At 38.5% G+C, this 18,869-nt stretch overlaps 2 protein-coding genes across 11 annotated transcripts in view; both read left to right on the top strand.

Annotated features, from left to right (window-relative positions):
* Positions 1-8,333, top strand: part of LOC121330974 (disabled homolog 1-like) — an 80,406-nt gene extending 72,073 nt beyond the window's left edge. For 8 of the 10 annotated variants that reach the window (XM_041278017.1, XM_041278016.1, XM_041278018.1 and 5 more), the window contains 2 exons: positions 1,717-1,815; positions 4,325-8,332. In XM_041278017.1, the coding sequence (XP_041133951.1) occupies positions 1,717-1,800 (84 nt within the window). In that variant the 3' untranslated portion in view covers positions 1,801-1,815; positions 4,325-8,332. Of the gene's footprint in view, positions 1-1,716; positions 1,816-4,324 lie in introns of all 10 variants that reach the window. The other 2 variants (XM_041278020.1, XM_041278013.1) reach the window with 2 other exon arrangements.
* Positions 8,334-9,499: 1,166 nt separating this feature from the next.
* c8b (complement component 8, beta polypeptide) lies at positions 9,500-18,597 on the top strand. The gene is made up of 12 exons (XM_041278008.1): positions 9,500-9,648; positions 10,746-10,881; positions 11,328-11,469; positions 11,645-11,786; positions 12,448-12,580; positions 12,857-13,054; positions 13,933-14,173; positions 14,985-15,113; positions 16,120-16,283; positions 16,564-16,717; positions 17,612-17,680; positions 18,361-18,597. Exons 1-12 carry the CDS (start codon positions 9,557-9,559, stop codon positions 18,528-18,530), a joined length of 1,770 nt encoding a protein of 589 aa, XP_041133942.1. The 5' UTR covers positions 9,500-9,556; the 3' UTR covers positions 18,531-18,597.
* The last annotated feature ends 272 nt before the right edge of the window (positions 18,598-18,869 follow it).

Here is an 18,869-nt window from a genome sequence, read left to right as displayed (position 1 = left end):
TGCACGGTATATGTAAGCTCACAATTGTATAAGAAAAGGGTTAGAATTAGGGTTAGATCATGCACAAAGATTTACACATTAAGTAGATTGCAGCTATGTATTGTAATTACAATATGTGTGAGACCATAGTTATACACAGTAATTAGAGATGCTTCATGTAAAGTGTTACCCAAAAAGGACTAGTAGTTATGGGTTAATCTCAACTGCTCAAGTGACTTCCTGGTAAAATAAAGGTTAATAAAAAAGGCATTTGTTCACAAATGAAGAACTATTACCCGATTTTTTATTATAGCGTTCAGAATGCATCCTGAAGTTAAAAATGCATGACAAGTATAAATTATTGAAAGTGCTATTAACACTAGTTGCACTTTACATGGTGTAAGTAAATAATAAAATCAACTCGTGCCTTTTTAATATTTATGTATTGTTTTTGGTAGTACATTGTCTTTCTTGAGAGACGTCATATACTGGTAGCTTTGTAAAAGTAAAAAGGTCACTTCGGCTTACAGGAACAACTTCATTAACACTACAGTATTTCATGTTGTTCACATAGCGGCAACACATTTTAAAACACAACCCTGATTGCTTTAAGCTAGAGAGTAAACCCGAGAACATTCCTCAACTTGCACATGGTAATGTTTACCACAAATAAGAGGAATTGTCTTATACGGATCATTGCATCCAGATAGTGCTCCCTCCTGCAACACTGTTGGTGCTCTGATAAATAAATAGCTATTGTAGGAACAGAAAGTTAGCTGTGTTGCAGGGGGAAGTGTAATCTGAAGACACTGTGATACTTGCACAACAAATATTTTTCCTGGAAAATGCTACGAATAAAATACAGCAAAGATAAGGGAAAGCCGCACTAGTGTGTAGCGTGGCATCAATTGCTGCTTTATTATTTAATCACACCTTAGAAATCCCATGCAATTCCTACACAGAATGTATATTGCTTGTCCGTGACTTATAATGTTGCATTATCCTTGCAAATTCAACAATTTGAAAATCTGACCAACTGAAATCAGAACTTTTACAAAGAGTGCGGTTTGCATTGTAATTCTCCAGTGCTACAGCTACTGTACAGTTCACACTGCAGTCATATTTATTTGAATTCCAATGTCTGCTGACATGAACCAGAAGGCTTTGTACTTTCCAGCATGCTTCAGTGGTGTTGTAGTTTCTAATTGTATGCATTTTATATAATGCAAAATTAAATGATATTCACAAACAGGATCTAAATAATGTAATATGATGGGGGAGGTCATTACAAAATTGCTTATGTGGAAAAAATATGCTTAATTAGAAATACATAATCCAATATGTTTTGTGGGGAAATCATCACACAGTGGCTTTCAATAAAACTATAAAAAACAAGGGGGTTAGGGGTATGAGGCAGCAGTATGCAAAGACACATTTGTCTGTTTCTCTGGTGTGTGGCACTGGCTATTTTTACAGTATTAATTGGGGTTCTGTGAAACTACAGTTGCCTACCATGTTGTCTATTCACCTTTAATTGCAATAGATTTCTTACTTAGCAAATAGCGGCACCTGGTGGCTGCAACAACCTGTGCATGAGCTGTCAGAAATTGTGTTGCAGTATTTCTCCAAAAGGGAATGTGTTCCTGTGCTGTACTTGGCGCACTTTCTTCCTGTGCATGTGCTATACACTGTATACCTGTTCTGTGCTTTCTTATCTGTCTCTGCTCATCTCTCCAGGCCGGTGGATCTCAGGCCTCCTCTAACAGTGATCCACCTGCAGAGCCCTCTGGTGATAGCCTCAGCCCTCAGGTCGGTAGCTAGAGAGCACAGGTCAGGGTAGGTATCTGTCCTCTCTCTTCTTCTCTTGGTGTTGGCTTGCTCTTCCCCTCGGCCAGTGACACTGCCTTCCCTTCCTCGGATTCTGCTTTATTTTCCCCTTTTTTGGTTTTTATTTTGTCCCGTTTTTAAACCCGCTTCTTCCACCTGCCACCCCTGCTTGCATGTCTGTGTTGAATTTGTTGAGCGCTGTGCTGGTATTTTTCAGTGTTCTGTGAATTGCCTAAATATTTGCAGTCATTTACTGGAATGGGGTTTGTATTCTGGAGGTGTCTGGAACAACTTATAATCAGTTCCCTGCTGTATCCGTAGCTGCACAGCTCTCAGTTGTAAGATGTGTAGGATTCCTAAAGGAATTGGCTAGTTTCTTTTGGTATTTCCACTGTTCAGCGTTTTACAGATTAAAGGCCTTGTACATTCAAATGTAGGCAGCAATGTGATTAACCTGCTCTGAAGAAATGTCAGTCCAAGGATCAGAAAGTAAAATCAATGAATTTTTAATATGCAAATCCATTAACTACCAAGATGCATTAATTATATACAGCTCTGGTGTTCTGATTTGCACTTTTAATGGTACCACTTTATTTTGGGGATCCGTAACACAATGTTTCTCTTATAGTAGAACACTTTGAATTGAAAAAGACACTTTATTGAAACATCTCTCCACCTTAACTTAGCAGCTTGTAATGTTTCTCTAGCACTTACCTAATAAATGTTAATTTTCTTGTCCAAAAGTATACCTTTTATTAACTTACAACAGCCGCCCATTATGATTGTTAGATTGTCTTCGCTTGTTAGTGTTCTGTAATGCGGCCAATAATGGTAAGCGTAATTAATTACAAGGTACATAATTATATATGCTTCTGGTGTGTGATAATTATGTCACCGTAACAAAAGGCAATTTGAAAGTAATAATTCCATGTGCCACTTGCGGTGCAGTATAATAACCACTCACATTCAAGGAGCTGCACATTGAGTCAGTGCATTTCTCTCAATAACCTTTTTGGTGGCACATATCACCTGCTGTCATGTGCACTGTTCTTTATTGAGAGGAAAGCTCTGTGACTGAAAAGGGGATTAAAAAGTCACAGGTGCCCTGAGTTAATCTGAGCCTCTATACCAGCACACTGACGTGGTGTTTTAGGGAAACTTGCTTTTTTTAATCAAAATCCTTTTCCTGTGCACTTATGTTTGTGCTTGATGCCAATAGGAAAAACGAAAGTTTATTTCAGTTCAGCTAATGCTAGCACGCCCTGTTCATTCGCACCCTAAAGCTGCAGTGATCTGCTATCAACAGCTATTAACAGCTGTCTGACAGAGAGCTGGTATAGTGCAGGCTGTAAAAGCATATGGCAGCAGAGACCTTCTTTCTCACGTCTCTCTGCAGTCTCTGCAGATTTTGCCAGGGCCACTCTGCCTTTATAGGTGGATCCCATGAAACACTACAAGGGCTTTTTTCAGTGCATCTCTTCATAACCCTCATAGTGTGGAGCCACAGGTAAGAGATACAAGAGCTAGTGGAGTGGCATTATGGGACAAATGGGAGCCACTCCCTGTTTTGCAATATAAAGGGCTGCCTTATATATGAGGCAGTATTGAATTACAAAAGCTATTGGGTCCATTGATTAAACGTTATATAAATCGTTCATGCTGTACATGTATTTTAAAATAATATGTTCCTATTTAAAAACATACAACTTCCTCTATTTAACAGGAGGAACATCAGAGCCCCCTGATGCTCACACTGTACAAATGCTGTCATTTGTCCCGCTATATATATATGTGTGTGTGTGTGTGTGTGTGTGTGTCATTTTGAAAATTGTCAAATTCGATTTTGACATGAGATGGTGCAGTCCAGCACTGATGGTGTGATATGTTCAATCCATGTTTCCAAGTGCTCTCCACACTCCACATGTCCATATCTTTAGCTTAATGTTCCACATACTTTCCCGTCTAAAAGCACAGCTCAGCTGCTAAACTACCCTGCTAATTACAGTGTTAGGGGTCAGATAAACTTGGAGACAAGCAATGAAATTTCTCAGATAACTGATGCTGGAGATGGAGACAGATTGTAAAAGAAGAACAAATCAGTGTTACACGTGGCACAAATGGGTCATTACACAGCATGGGCTGATAGCCAGGTTTGTATCACTGATGTTCATTTATTGCCAGTACCCCGAGAAGAAATACAGCTTTTAACAGTTTTAAAGACATGCATTGCTCTCGGTGGCCTAGTCTTGTTGACCTGTTTGTAGACATGTTTCATATTGGATGGGTCTAAGTGATATAAGTGTGGGAAGAGCCTTGCCCTTAGTTTTGCTTGTTCTTTCTTTCTCTCCTTCTCTCTTTGTCTCCTTCTCTCTAATGTTGTACCAAAAGGAGGTGCAGTAGTTTTTGTTTTCCGTGCTACACATGGACTTTATTGTTCTGTTTTGTTTTATTGTTGCTGTGTGTCATGTATGTTCTATGCAGAAGTGGGCTGTACTAACGGTATCTTTATTGTCCACAGGAGAAAGATCCTCTCTATGCCCAGATTAACAAATTGAAGAAATAAGTATTGTGGAATAGCCAGCTCGCTAGTGCTCTACAAGACCTTCCCTGCCAGATTTTTGGATTTTAAGGCTCCGTCACTCTGTATTCTGCAATGCTGATGCAGATGGATTTGCTTCTCTGGATTGGTTTTCTCAATGCAGCCACCAGTTCAAAAGAACTTGCCAACTGCTGCATAAATATAATTAAGGCACGGGGGGGAGCCAGACAGCACTGTTTTGTGTTACTCAAATGATTCCCTTTTTTAGAAGAAACAAAAATGAGTTGTCATTTGTTGTCACATTTTGAGCATCATTCACGATGGGCAGTTATCTTTGCTGAAGACTAATTACTGCAGTGTCTATGTTCAAATACATGGGGAATGGATACATGGGCAGAAAATAAGAAAGAAATCCATCACTTTAGACTACAAATCATTGTATCACAATATCACTATCAAGGCGGAATATTCATCATAAATGAAAGTTGTATTTTTTTTTTAAATTGAAACACAATTCGAGCGTGAACTGCCATTGGAGTGAAAATGAAATGTCTCCTGGTTCAAGTGGAATAAGATATTACATGCATTATTCGGATGACCCTGTTCCACTTTTAGAGAAATGCTCAATGTGCTATTTTAATGAAGAAATGCTAATTCTTTTTTTTTTTTTTGGGTTTGATTTTCTGCTGCTTGAGTGCTACGCAGAAAAGACTTAATCTGTGCAGCCCTTATTGGAAGACACAATGAATAATTTGCCAAATAACTCTTAATTCAGAGATTGAAGGGAGACGAGTTATCTTTGCAACTAGACAATGAGGCATGGATTTTGCTACGATTTTATGATTGAACTGTTCCTTCTCTATAGCTTTTGTACAATACTAATAAAAATGAAATTGAAATGGAATTTTTATTTTATAAGTCAATTCTGCTGTTGGAGTCAACTCTCTGTGTGTTTTAGGGTAAAATGGCTTTAAGGCATCTGAACTTTGATTTGCCAAATTTATTTTGTAAATATTATTGTTTACAAGTCATTCTCTCACCAGGACTCTTACACTGTAAAGCAGGCAGCACTAAATGATGCAACATTAGCAGTGATCAAAACCACAGCATGATCCTTAAGTGCTAATAATTAGGAGTGCCAAATTATCAAGATGCTGTCATGATGCTGTCTTGCTGCTTACAGTATGTTTTACCAAAAGGCTTTCTGTCCATTTGAAGTACAATACTGAGGCTATGCATGTACTGTGTGTCTGTCAAGCATGTGAATACAAGTTACATTCAGTGAACCACACACATCCTTAGAGAAAGTGCGATACCATCAGCGCTCACCTACTGCTGAAACACAGCGTATAGAAAGAACAAGTTAATTTACGAGATCAGGAAGTATGTACATGTGCAAGGCCAGATAAGATGTTTTACAGTCAGAGGACTGGCATTAGGACCCACAGAGAACCTGGGGACCTGAAGTCCATACCTCTCAATGAACTGTCAAACCCTGAAAAGCCAATATCTTAATTTAGCTGTCGTGGATTAGAAACACCTTTTCCCAAAGAAGATAAGAAATTTCTAAAACACACTCACATGCATTTTGACTAGGAATGGTCAAAAAGTGAATTTTAGAGACAGCTGATTCTTATGTGGGAGATGGTCAGGGTGCTGAGTAGATCAGTGCTTGTAATCGTTGCCACCTTACTGCCATGATCTCGCTGGGGGTTCATTAAAGCATTCCATGGTGAACTACAATGCATTCCCCCAGATCGCCACCAGGGACTGCGGAATAGTGTTTTATGTGTGAGAAATGCAGGGACCTACACAGTTGCTGCTGGACTTTTGAAATAGTCCGTATATAGGGATTCAACAGAGCGGTCACTGCAGATTGCTAGTCCTTCAATACAGGATTTTCTGTGTTTCTCTCCTAATTCCTCAGAGGTACTCAGCGATGCCGTGGCTAGTAATAGGAAAGCAGCGAGTAAATCTCTGTGCTTGTTGATGGTATGCCATTATCAGTTTCTGCTAATGAACGGCTTCATTAATGCTGAGCAGCCATCCATATTTCATTACGGGTGTCCCAAGTCGCTGTATTTACGGGATTGATTTGAATAGAAATACACATGACCGCCCATAAAACTGTGGACCATCATGCTTTCCATCTTTCAGTCTCATTGTTTATTTATTGGTGTGTTTTAGCAGGAGTGTTTTACTCGTCATCTCAAGCCTCTGCTGCATCACCCCGGCAGGCTAGAAAGCATTCATTAAATTAACTTGCCGAGCATGGCGAGGGACTGGAAAGAATTTCAAAATGCAAGGCAAGGCTGGAGTTCCTTGGTTGAAAATACAGACTGTGCTGCATTTTATGATGCAGTTTGGATTAAATAAATTGGAGAAACAAATGAAAGCAACACTTGCTGGGAAGCACATTTGGAATCTGTGATCACCCTGAGGGCAAGTAATAACGCGTTTAGTGCAATAATGATCATTTTAATTGCTGCTAATTTGTTTTGAAGCCAAGATGCAACAGTCTTAAACAGTATAACTCTTATGATGAAGACTGTGAGTATATTTCACTGTGCATAAATCATACCCCTCTGTTCAAGGTCTTTCCATAGCACTCGGAGCATTGCTTGTATCATAATGCAGTATATTCATGTGCTGCTGCAGTAGATCTATCCTGTAAGGGACAATACCCAGTCACAGCTGCTTCTGTTTGTTCATGGTCCATAGCACTGGCTGCTCAGGTGACTTGGTCAATTTTGTTTGTGAAATTACCAGGGCAGAGTAACAGCCTTTGTAGTCATTGGGCCAGTTCTCTGCAGCCAGAAGGCTGTGCTCGGGTTTCAAGTACAGTAGATACAGTGTGATTCTTTGGGAAGGCAATCCTATGATACCTGGCAGCGCAGGGCTCTCTGATTGGCTAGGAGGCACCAAACAGGTACTAGCCAGAGCAGTTCCAACTCTTCATCTGCAAGTCACATGCCTCATCCTGTAACTTAATCCCAACATTCAAGTCAGATTGCAAAATTGTTAATCAATATTCTACAGGATTTAGTACAACCAATTTTAAATAGTCAACAGATTTTTAAAATATATTATAATTTTTATATTAATCCGACTTTTAAAACAAATTGAGCAGTATAAATAGGTCATTATTCTGCTGTTCCTGTTACCAAAATGCAAGTCTGCCACCCCTATACAAAACTTGAGTGCAGTATCACTACAATAAAATAGCGGATGCCAGATTTTACACACAATATGGTACTTTGAAATCCAGTAAAAGTGCTGTGTAATAAACTAGCACTGTGTAAGAGAATCAAGCTACAGAGTCCAAATTAATTTTGTATAGCAGTACAGATTATAATTTCAAAACGCTCATGAACCTGGGAGAACGAACAGACAGACAGACAAAAAGACAGACAGACAGAAAGACAGGCAGACAGACAGACAGACAGACAGACAGTTGGTCCCCAGAGACAGGCTGTCAGTTGGTCCCCAGTTCTCATAAAAAGATACATTTAGAAAGACAGACAGAGGGCTGTCCTACAGGAAGGTGAATTTGTAATGATGTCAACTATAGGATCTTTTGGTAGGACTGTTTCTAAAAGGACATGCTTTAGATGGGAAAATGATGTTTTGTAGAGGTTTGTCTCCTTTTTCTAATGCCCTTTTTGCATAATTTTTTTGCTCATTGTTTTATGGTGAGCGTTCTGTTTTATTTCATATTATGTTCGCGACTAAGAACATTTAAATGAGGGAAAGAAATGAGGAACCTAACTGTTTGAGTACATTTCTAGACCTATTTTAACTTTACCTCAGCTAACAGTTTGTTAATGTAAAATGACACATTATTTTTAACTTTATGAATACTACATTCTACCGTGAATTTTTAAAAGATGTTTTTTTTCTTTTGGTTTCTGTAATCCACCATGTAATACTGTTATAAATAAACACACCCTAAAAGCAGTTCTGGAAGCAGATTTGGTTATTTGAGCACAAAAACAGAAGAAAACTATTATATAACATCTATAACAGTGTTGCTTAAGGTTAGGACAATTATGAACAAGTAATGGTAACACTTCACATTAAGTCTCTATTTACTGTGTATTTACACAGTACTTACTTAGTAAATACATGTGTACTTACAATTACAATGTTATTATGCATAGTTACAATGTATTTCATGTGTAAATCCTTTTTGCACAATATATCTAAGGACACAATTGTATCAGCAAAGGGAGAGAGTTAGGGTTAAGGTTATATTGTGCAAAAAAGATGTTCCCTTGTCTCTCCAGTCAATGGGATAGAAGCCTAACCCCTATAGTTGAAACTGGTAATAGCCGTGTTCTGTGCATGATAAGCCTGTATGCTGGTTTGACACGTGATTCTCTGAAGTTGCTCCTGGACCTGGGGGACTGTGAGAGGTCTTAGTGGCCAGCCTGACGTTGAAACTACCTCTGCCTGGGTAAGCGTTAGAGAATGCCATGAATCCTCCTCCTAGCAGCTGGTGAGTTAATAATACTGGCATCTGCATACAACACATACTTCGACTTCAGAAAAGTCCTGTTCACTTCAGTGGGCTAAGATATCACTATAGAAATGGTTAAATAAACAATCCAAACAGATAATAGAAACACAGGGTTACACAAGGTAAGAGGATAACAGTACAGGCAGCTTCCAGTAAAGGCTTTTCAAACTTGGTTCACTGTCTGATAAGGTTTCTTTCCGCTTACACAGCACACTTACTGCAAATAAATATCTGACCGCATTGTCAATATTAGTTTGGTTTTCGTTTTTAGGCCTTTACACGAAGGAACATGTAGCCGCTTTGTGGCCTGGAACTTGGGGAGACTTCTTAATTTTTTATGTCAAACTGGGTCTCCCAGTCTCTTGGAATCAGGTTTCAAGCCACTGTTCCTGTAAAAATGTTTGTAAATTGGTGGTTATATAACTGTACCAGATTACAGTTTGATAACATTTTAATTTTCAATTATAAATGCTTTTTAAACAAAAAGCAGCCTTGAATAAAGATTTTCATTTCATCAAAATAAATAAATAAATAAAATACAGTCCCCCAAGAACAAACCCCAAAATTAGTTAATATGTCTCTACAAAAAAAACAAACATATTGATTATTTAACAATGTGCAAACATTACAGCCCTGTTTGGGATGAGCAGTGTAACAGACACATCTCTTCTACTGACTGACAGTGGATCACCATGAAAACATTTTCCACACTAAAGCTTATTTCAATGAAACATCTACTGCTGCTCCATTCTTTTCTTTTCTTCATACATCTAACAGCTGGGTGGTAAGTACTGTGTAATATTTTAATACTGAAATGACATATACTCCGCACCGTATTAAATATGGTCTTTATCACTGTCTTGATAATAACGTAAGGAAAATACATGACTGTTCCCTTCTGTAGCGTCTACTGCTTTATACTGTGTGTATACAGTCCATAAGAAAACTTGCTTTGGTGAAAAGAGTAAACAGTTCTAATACCAGGATTACAACATAAATTCGTATTGATTGCTACAGGTGTAATGTTATGATGTTGTTGTTGTTGGTTTTTTTATGATTTTTGTAGCCCTTAATAAAATTAAAAAGCCAGGCACACATGCATAACGAACAGAAGTAGAACACCACAGGAAAAGCAGCTAATAGGTTGGAACTCATGGGTATGTGCGGCCATTATTTTAAAATGTAACCTTGTTTCTTCATATTGAATGTAGTGAGCTCACTTCCATTCACTTTTTAGCTGGAGGGGAAAGTTAAGGGAAATTAATGGAATGAATGAGGAGAAGTATTTATGATGCGTTAATTAATTAAAAATATTCATGGTTCCAATTAAAAATTGCTCCACCTTTTCACTTTCAATGGTATGAACTTAAAAAGCTGCATGACATGAAATTACACTCACATTATGAAGTCACTTCTTCAGCTTATTGCGTGTCAAATACCACACTGACTTCAATCATTTTTTTTTGGGGGGGGGGGGGGGGGGTGTTTTGGCCCGTGATAAGATTATATGATATACTATTTATAACTTAAGGACAAAATTCTAACTCTAAACCTAACACTAACCCCACGGACCCTAACCCTAACCCTTTTCTGAAACAATTGTGTACTTGCAGATATTGTGCAAAAAGTACAAAGTACATTGTAACCATGTAGAGGCACAATGTTACCCAACATTTATAATAATTCAGTGTTATTAAACACACTTGCAATACTCCACTGTTATCCATAACTATAAAACATTCAGAAATACAAACACAAAAACAAGGTAATAAATTGAGCGGTGAATGTTTTGAATGGAAGTCTTTGTAAGTGTCTTTTAGTGTCACACTGTCCTGTTACTGTGGGCTGTGCTGCTCCATTGCTGTATGTTCTGAATTGTAGCAGCAACTCGGCTTGGAACTGCACCCTTCCCAGGAGGCGATCGAGCCGGGCTGCCTCGAGCCCCCCAGAGCCCCTGGACTGCCAGCTCTCTGCCTGGACTGCCTGGAGCCAGTGCGACCCCTGCCAGAAAAAAAGGGTGAGTGAATGAGTTGCGAGGACTTGAGCAGTGGGGGGTCAGTCCCCTTTGCACTGCAGCAATCCCCCATAGCAACAAAGCTGTTCATTCTATCGCCATTGCATCTAACCTACTGTGCGATATTCAACAACTGATAACAATCTTGTTCAGGTTTTTGAGGACTGGCATACCTTAACTATTATTTACACACTATGCCTCACCCTCACTTAACCTTTAAGCCAACGGGGTCATCATTTTGGCTCAGTGAAACTGTTAACAAAGCAACAATTCCTTGGGGTCAAAAAATTACACATATTAGGAACTTTTGTGTCTTTTTGGCTTAGAAGTCTGTTGAAGTGTCTAATCTTTATTCCACTGAGGCTGCTATCCATCCTTTAACATTCTTCTTCTTCTTCTTCTTCTTCTTCTTCTTTCTTCTTCTTCTTCTTCTTCTTCTTCTTCTACAGTACAGGTATGCAAAGCTTGAGCAGCCGTCCCAGTTTGGAGGTGAGCTGTGCAGTTACTATGGCCGAGATGTGGAACCCTGCAGCACTGCCTCTGTCTGTCGAAACAGCAGAAGATGTGAAGGCTTTGTCTGTGCCACAACAGGTAGAAATAACATGCATATTACATATTAAATCTGGCTATTTAAGTAAAAATTAAGGAATTTGTGAACAGGCACCCAAAAAAAAACACAGTACCCGACCATTGTGAAAGTAACCGGAAGATCACTAGACATATATTTAAATCGTAATCTCTAAATTGCTGGGTGCATTTCTTACAGACAGGTGCATTCCTCAAAGATTACTTTGCAATGAAGACGATGACTGTGGGGATAAGTCTGATGAGCAAAACTGTAAGAAGCTATACCCGGCCTGTAAGACTGAGACAGAGGAATACTGGGGTGTGGAGAACCTTGGCAGAGGGTGAGTCCATTGGCAGATCTGTCTGCAAGTTGTAATGGATCTCCTCCTAGCAGATGATGAGTTACTAATACATTCTCATAAGACACGTTCTTACCTCTCTGATGACAGAGTTTGCTCTTTAGTGGAATGCTTCTGTATGCACACATTTCAAATAAATGAAAGCAGCCTCAGAGGCAGGCATGATTTTATTTTTAGCAACACTGATAAGAGTCTTCAGCTGTTCTGTAATGTTGGGCAATGCAGGTTTTTATTATTATTTGTATTAGAAGTAGCAGTGGTACAATTCTCCCTCATTAATTCACAATTAGATTATTAATGAAAATGGTTGATACAGCAAGTTGTTATGCATTATTCTTCACTGTATAAGGGCACGTTCTTAATGAACTGCTACAAATTATTTGATGCATAAATCAGTGAAATAAATAGGGAGATCACTGCACTAGCAGTATTATTATTATTATTATTATTATTATTATACAGTGTGCATTTACCAAGGTGAACCGTTGATATGTTTTTGCCATGTTTCTATTTTTACTATTTTTATTTTATTTGTATTCTGCTGTACTTCACTTTTTGTATCCAGTATACTATTCTGTATATAATGTATTCCTCTTTCTGTTTTGTATTTACCTTGACATTATTACATTTGTATTTTCTCCAGGATAAATATATTGAACAGTAATTTGGAAGGTGTGGTATTTGATAACAGATACTATGCAGGCAGCTGCTTACCGCATTATATATACAATACAAGATTCAGAAAACCATATAATCTGCAAACCTATCTCCTAGAGGTAAGTGGAGATTTCAATAAAAAAAAATAAAAAATCTAACCATATTCTTTGGGGATGGTTCCACCTCTGGTCCAAAGACCACAAAATAGACCAATAATATATCACAGCGATCACCAAAACAAAAGGGAGTTTGTTTTGATGTAAAATACTGATTTTATTAATGATAAAGTATTCTGAAGACATGTGCAGCATAACTCAGTGTAATAATATTTGCATGCCCATGAACAAAGTCTGTTTATGATTTGTTAATGTTCATTTTTGTTTTTCTTTCCTTAGACTGTAGGGAAGTATGACTTTCTACTGAATGAATATGAATCGTATTCCAGTTATGAGAAAGATACATTCCGGTCACACAGTTCTCAGACGAGCGTGGGCATTAGTATTACATTGCCTGGCATTTTTGAGTTTGGATTCAACTACAACGACAACAGGTTCAAGAAGTTTATACAAAAAACTCGGCGTTTTTCAGGCACTGTAAGTATTTCTACAAGGAACGCATGTGGTTTTATGTTAAACCACAAAAAAGAAATACCTGTCTTTCTAATAATTATTATGAATTATTTAAAATGTCATTTCGAGATTTTGATTTGCTGTGCAAATCCAAGAAGTCGTGATTTTAGATCTTGATACTGATTATTAGATTAACTGTGATATAAAATCACTGGCTTTCAAGACCTGAAAAGTATTCTCTTTGTGCCCCAAGAACTCACTTTGACCTTAGATCAAATCATCTAAATAGCAAGGATATTTTAGACCTTCCAATACCTGATCAAATTGTCAACTGAATAAATAGTATCTTATTCGCCCTTCAATAAACAATAAGTCCAGTGATAGGCAAGGAAAGGATTTATATCCTACCTCAATACATTACGTCCCGGCTGTGTGCCAGCGTCCGCCTCCTCCTCCCCAGCCTCCACCTGCTTTTTGGCTTTGTCTAACGGGGGAGGGCAGCAATCCTGCCCCACTACCCATGGCTTTCCTGTGGTCAGCCTCTTTACTAGTCTGAAAACTAATTTTTGGGCAGGTGTGCGTCGAAACGCGAGGCCAAAGGCGAAAGAATGTAATGTAAAATATGTATAATGTAGTAGTGTTGTCCAGTCTGGTTTCATAATTTAATCCACTTTCGCATGATATTCCTTTCCTGACACAAATTTCTTTCAATTTCCACTTACACCCAAACAAGAGACTTTTTAGGTCTTGAAAGCTAGATTTAACCCAATAAACAGTATCAAATAACCAGAATCCATTATCACTTCATTTAATAATTTAAAGAAAAAAAAAATACAGATGAACTGTTTTGAAAGTAAATTAATGAAAAATAAAAAAGAACAGCAACAACAATGTCTTTTCAGAAAAGCAGTTTTGTCAGAGCTAATTCGAGGCTGGAGGTAGCTCGCTACAGTCTGAAATCAAGGGGCCTTGTGCTCCATCACGAGTTCTTTCAGAGGGTTAAGAGCCTGCCTCTGGAGTACGTCTATGGAGAGTATAGGGAGATCTTCAAGGACTATGGGACCCATTACATTACTGAAGCCACCTTAGGGGGGATTTATGAATATACTGTTATTTTAGACCAGAAGATCATGGAGGAGTCAGGTAAGAAGCTGAATTGTTTTACTCAATACTCACCCATAGCTACATAACGCTCAACAAGGATGCTAAGATAACACGAGAAACTCAATCAACTTTAAAGCATTGGCTTATTACTATTTATATTGAACACATGTTCACTACCTAACTCAAACCTGCCAAGCCTTATTATTAGAAGAATGTTCCTCAAGGAATAGTTACCTTGTTATCAATATCAGTCTCGCTGAGTCACTCAGAACTGTGCAGTCCAATTATCAGCAAATGCAGACTTGAAACAATTACCTACGAAGGAAAGACGAGACATTTAAATATGGCTTTGGGAGGTATCTGGCATTTACAGTTTGAACTGTCAAAATCTATTGAAAGCCTCATGCCTTGAGGAATCCTGCGAAACGAGGTGCTATCGCAAACAATCAAGAATGCCACACTGACCACATCCCTGCTGATATCTGGAGCTCTGCGCTAGGGAATCTCAAGACGTCTATGTGTAAAATTAGGATGAGTAAAACAAAATGCTGGGGTTTAAATCTCCTTCACTTGTTGCAAAGGAAAGAAGGTACAACTAAGTGTGCAAGTACTGTCAAGTTACTACATATTTTGACAGAAGGAAAACACTCAAGCACTTTGGAAAGTAACCAAAAACATTAATTTCATACAGTATATCAAAAATGAAACCCCAAAAAACAAAGTTTTACATAAAACTCAAAAATAGCTAAAAATAAGCATCGAAAAATACAATTAAGAAAACCCGAAAAACAAAAGCCCTAATTATAATATATGCAAGGTTTGACATGTCGGTGTTGCTTGTTTTTTGTAGGGTACACCCTGAATGATGCAAAAACCTGCATCAACGCAGGGATGAAAATGGGAGCTAACATCGAAGGAATATACATACACGGTGGAGTCAGCGGTGGCTTCTGTGACGGAATGCTAAAAGAAATTGGAGGTAAGAAAACTGGAAGTAAATGCACATCTGCTGGGTATAAATCTGGGTAAGGAACAGAAGAGGAACAGAAGAGTGTCGCCTATCATTCAGCTAGATGGAGATTGCAAAAATAAAAAGGCTGACTGTGCAGTTATGTATAGCTAGTTGCATTATGCATGCTGGAGGAATGGTAGATTTTGCAATAACAACACACTCCAGGATGATCTCTTTGCTACACACCCTCCCTCTGGCCAGTGTTGTGGCTCCAGTAGCTCTTATTTCAGTTTAGTGCTCTTTGAATCAGGGTTGATCAATATCTAGAGAATATAAGTTTAGCAAACATTGGCTTGGCTAGGAATGTGTGTAGTCTGTTGTGTCACAATTGACTAATAGAACCACAGTAAAACATTCACTTTGTAAAAGCAATGTTTTTTACTGTAGAATCTTTGGACCTCCTTTTGCCGGGAAGAGGTTGACAATTTGTTTCATGGGTAAAAAGTTGAATTATTCAGGCTTTTTAAAGTCTATAAATGATTTTTTTTCTTTATTAAAATAGAAAAAAAATGTTTTTGAAATCTTAGTCACATTTTCAAGAAAAGCCACAAATTAGCTTTTTTTTTTGTTATGTTTTTTTTTTTGTCATCTCAGTCTGTATAAATATTCTATGACTGCCTTTTTGCGGTCAGGCCAGACAGCCTTGTGAATGCCTACAGCTATGATAAATTTCCACGTCTTATTTTTCACTCTAATGACTACAGAAATACTCTTAACAATGTGTGATGTGGTCACAGGTACAGTATATTAAAATGTGGATTTAGATCTTTATTACAGGGTATTTATATCAAGGCACCTTCCAGCCCCCTCTACACCACTTCTTGCCAAGGCTGTGATCAGGGAGAACAGTGGCCTGACAGAGTATAGCAGTACTAAACATACATGTAATAAATGGTAGGCAGATAAGCAAACAACAAGTAACCTGAAACAAGCTTCAGGGCTAACACAACTGTTTGTGCTTCTTTTGTATAAGATGATAAAGTGAAAAAGACCTTTGTTGAGGACTTTGTAGCCCTTGTTAAAGGAGGAGCGAGTGAATACGTCACGAGGATGGCTTACAAACAGCTTCCCACAGCAGACCTGATGCAGGAGTGGGGAGAGGCTGTCCAGTACAACCCTGAATTTATCGATTCCAAGGTCAGTGTGCAGGACAGTAAGCGCAGTCATTTATCTATCAGGGTTATCCAAATCAATGCTGTGGCAAAGTAATATATTAAAAGAATATTAATAGCTGCTGGTAATATTTTTTTTAACGCTATGCCAGCGAATGCTTCTGGTACTAACAAGTCCAGTGGTAATGTATATTTTTTTATTTTTCTTCTGATTGATTCAGAGGCACAGTGTGTAGGCTGCCCGTGAGAAATCTCTGCACTGCTGTCCCATTCAGAATACATGATTGATGTTCATTTCCTTGCAGACGGAACCTCTGTTCCAGCTGGTGACAGGGACAGATTTCGCAAATGGCAATTTAATCAGGAGAAACATGCAGCGGGCTCTGGAGGAGTACCTTGCTGAGTCCAGCTCCTGCCGCTGCTCCCAGTGCCGTAACAACGGGGTCGCGGTCCTGAAAGGTAGGATCTGCAATGCATTCATAATTCAAAGCCAATGGAGCTGCCTGTATCAGCAAGAACAGCTTTAATAAGAAGTATCTTTAAAGCAATATAATACAATACACATTCACTGCTATAGGCTGCGCTCTTATGCCAAGGCAACCCAGGGCGCTGCAGTTAAAATATTAAAGATCACTAATGAGCTTTTGGTTCTAATCTATTCAAACAATGAAAAAGCCTTTTCAAAAAGAAATTTTTTAAACAGAAAAATTCTCCTGTATGACAGTGTTTTGTTGAGTTTTGAAGCTTATGCCGGCTAATCAATACAATCGAACAGTACATTTTCTCTAAACTTTAAGCAGTTTCCATGCTGTGTTCTTCTGCTGGCTGTCTGTAAAGCTCTACAATGAGTAAGTCGAAGAATGATTAAAGTTAAAGCAAAGAGTGTACAATGTATTAGGTGAGAGAGCCGGGTCGATTACCAGATTTTTGGTCGGTAACCAGTGATATACAAACAGTAGGCACGTGTGTGTGAAAATGTTAGACCACTTTGTGCTTTAATTAGGTGTCTTAAACAACTTCTAAAAAGTCATGCATTTGTGGCTGTGTGTTTCTTTTCTCTTTGTATTTTAAAAAATTGCATGTGTGGCCTGTTGAAGTTATCAATTACATTAGACAATCACGAATGTGCCTATTTTTATAATTTTACAAGGTTTTCAGTTCCAGTGGTTTAATTTCATAAGCACAACCAATCAAAACAACAGAAGCAATGGGGTGTGCTAAGGAATTTGTACACTGCTGTAAGTCCCACTTTTTGATAAAAGGGTGTTTGGGGGACTTACAATTCGAACCCTGAGTGCTGGAAACAGATTGTACAGATTGCACCAATGGGACCTGTCTTCTTGTTTTTCAAAGGCACGAGGTGTGAATGTGTGTGTCCAGTGGGGTTTAAAGGAGACGCCTGTGAGATCACTCACAGAACAGGTAAGCATGACCCTCAGAAGCCTCTTTCTGCCTGTACACAATTGCATATTGCACAAGAGTGTGGAATGAGAGAGAGACAGAGAGAATGCACCATAGCTTGATTGATATAGAGACATTCGTTTGAAACATACATGTGGAATCTGTTAACAGGGCACATCAAAGAAGTACTACTGCACATGCAAAAAAAAATGGTTTAGTTTTCATAGTAGTCTGTTAGTAAATACATATACTTACACATAGTTACAGTGCTATTATGCGTAGTTACAATGTACTTCATGTGTACATCTTTTTGCACAATATATAAGTACACATGTATTTTCAATGTAAGTACTATTTAAATAGTTATTAGAGACAATTAATGTAAAGTGTTACCAATTAGGGTTAGGTTAGGAATAAGGTTAGGTTTAGGGTTAATATTAGGGTTAGAGTCAGGGTTAGGGTTAGGGTAAGGGTTAGGGATAAGGTTAGGGATAGGGTCAGGGTTAGGGATAGGGGTAGGGTTAGGCTTAGGGATAAGGTTAGGATTAGGGTCAGGGATAAGGTTAGGGTTAGGGTTATGGATAAGGTTAGGGTTAGGGATAAGGTTAGATTTAGGGATAAGTTTAGGGTTTGGGATAAGTTTAGGGTCAGGGTTAACCTGGTCTTTCCTGGCTACTGCCATCTGTGTGCCCTTGACTCAGATCCCTCTAGTGTTGCAGTCAGTGTGGATGGGAGCTGGAGCTGCTGGTCACCGTGGTCCTCTTGTACAAACCAGGAGAAGAGAAGAACCCGCCAGTGCACTCACCCTCCTCCGCACAGCGGTGGAAGCCCATGCTCAGGGATCGATGTTGAATCAACACCTTGCAAGTGAATGGCAGGAAACATTCATCCTGTCTGCTAGTATCATTCAACAAATAAAACTGTTTTCTTTAGACAAATACGTGTTGGCGCTTGTGTTTATTGCTTGTAGTAGTTACTTGTTGGCACTGTAGTTGCCATTTAATAATAGTTATTATATGCACCGAAAGCACACTTTTTGGTTCAAATAAGTTATATTGGTAGAGACACAGGATCACGATGGTCATGGCCTCAGTTAACGCATGTAGCTTCAGAGTTGAATGTGTCCATGAAATATTACATTATGATCACGCTGAAAGAACACTCCTGGGACATGTACTACATGCAGTAGCACTTTACACTAACTATCTTG

Source organism: Polyodon spathula, chromosome 18 (genome assembly GCF_017654505.1).
Source record: "Polyodon spathula isolate WHYD16114869_AA chromosome 18, ASM1765450v1, whole genome shotgun sequence".
Lineage (NCBI taxonomy): Eukaryota > Metazoa > Chordata > Actinopteri > Acipenseriformes > Polyodontidae > Polyodon > Polyodon spathula.
Note: the sequence above shows the minus strand (reverse complement) of the source record. Positions and strands in the feature narration are given on the sequence as shown.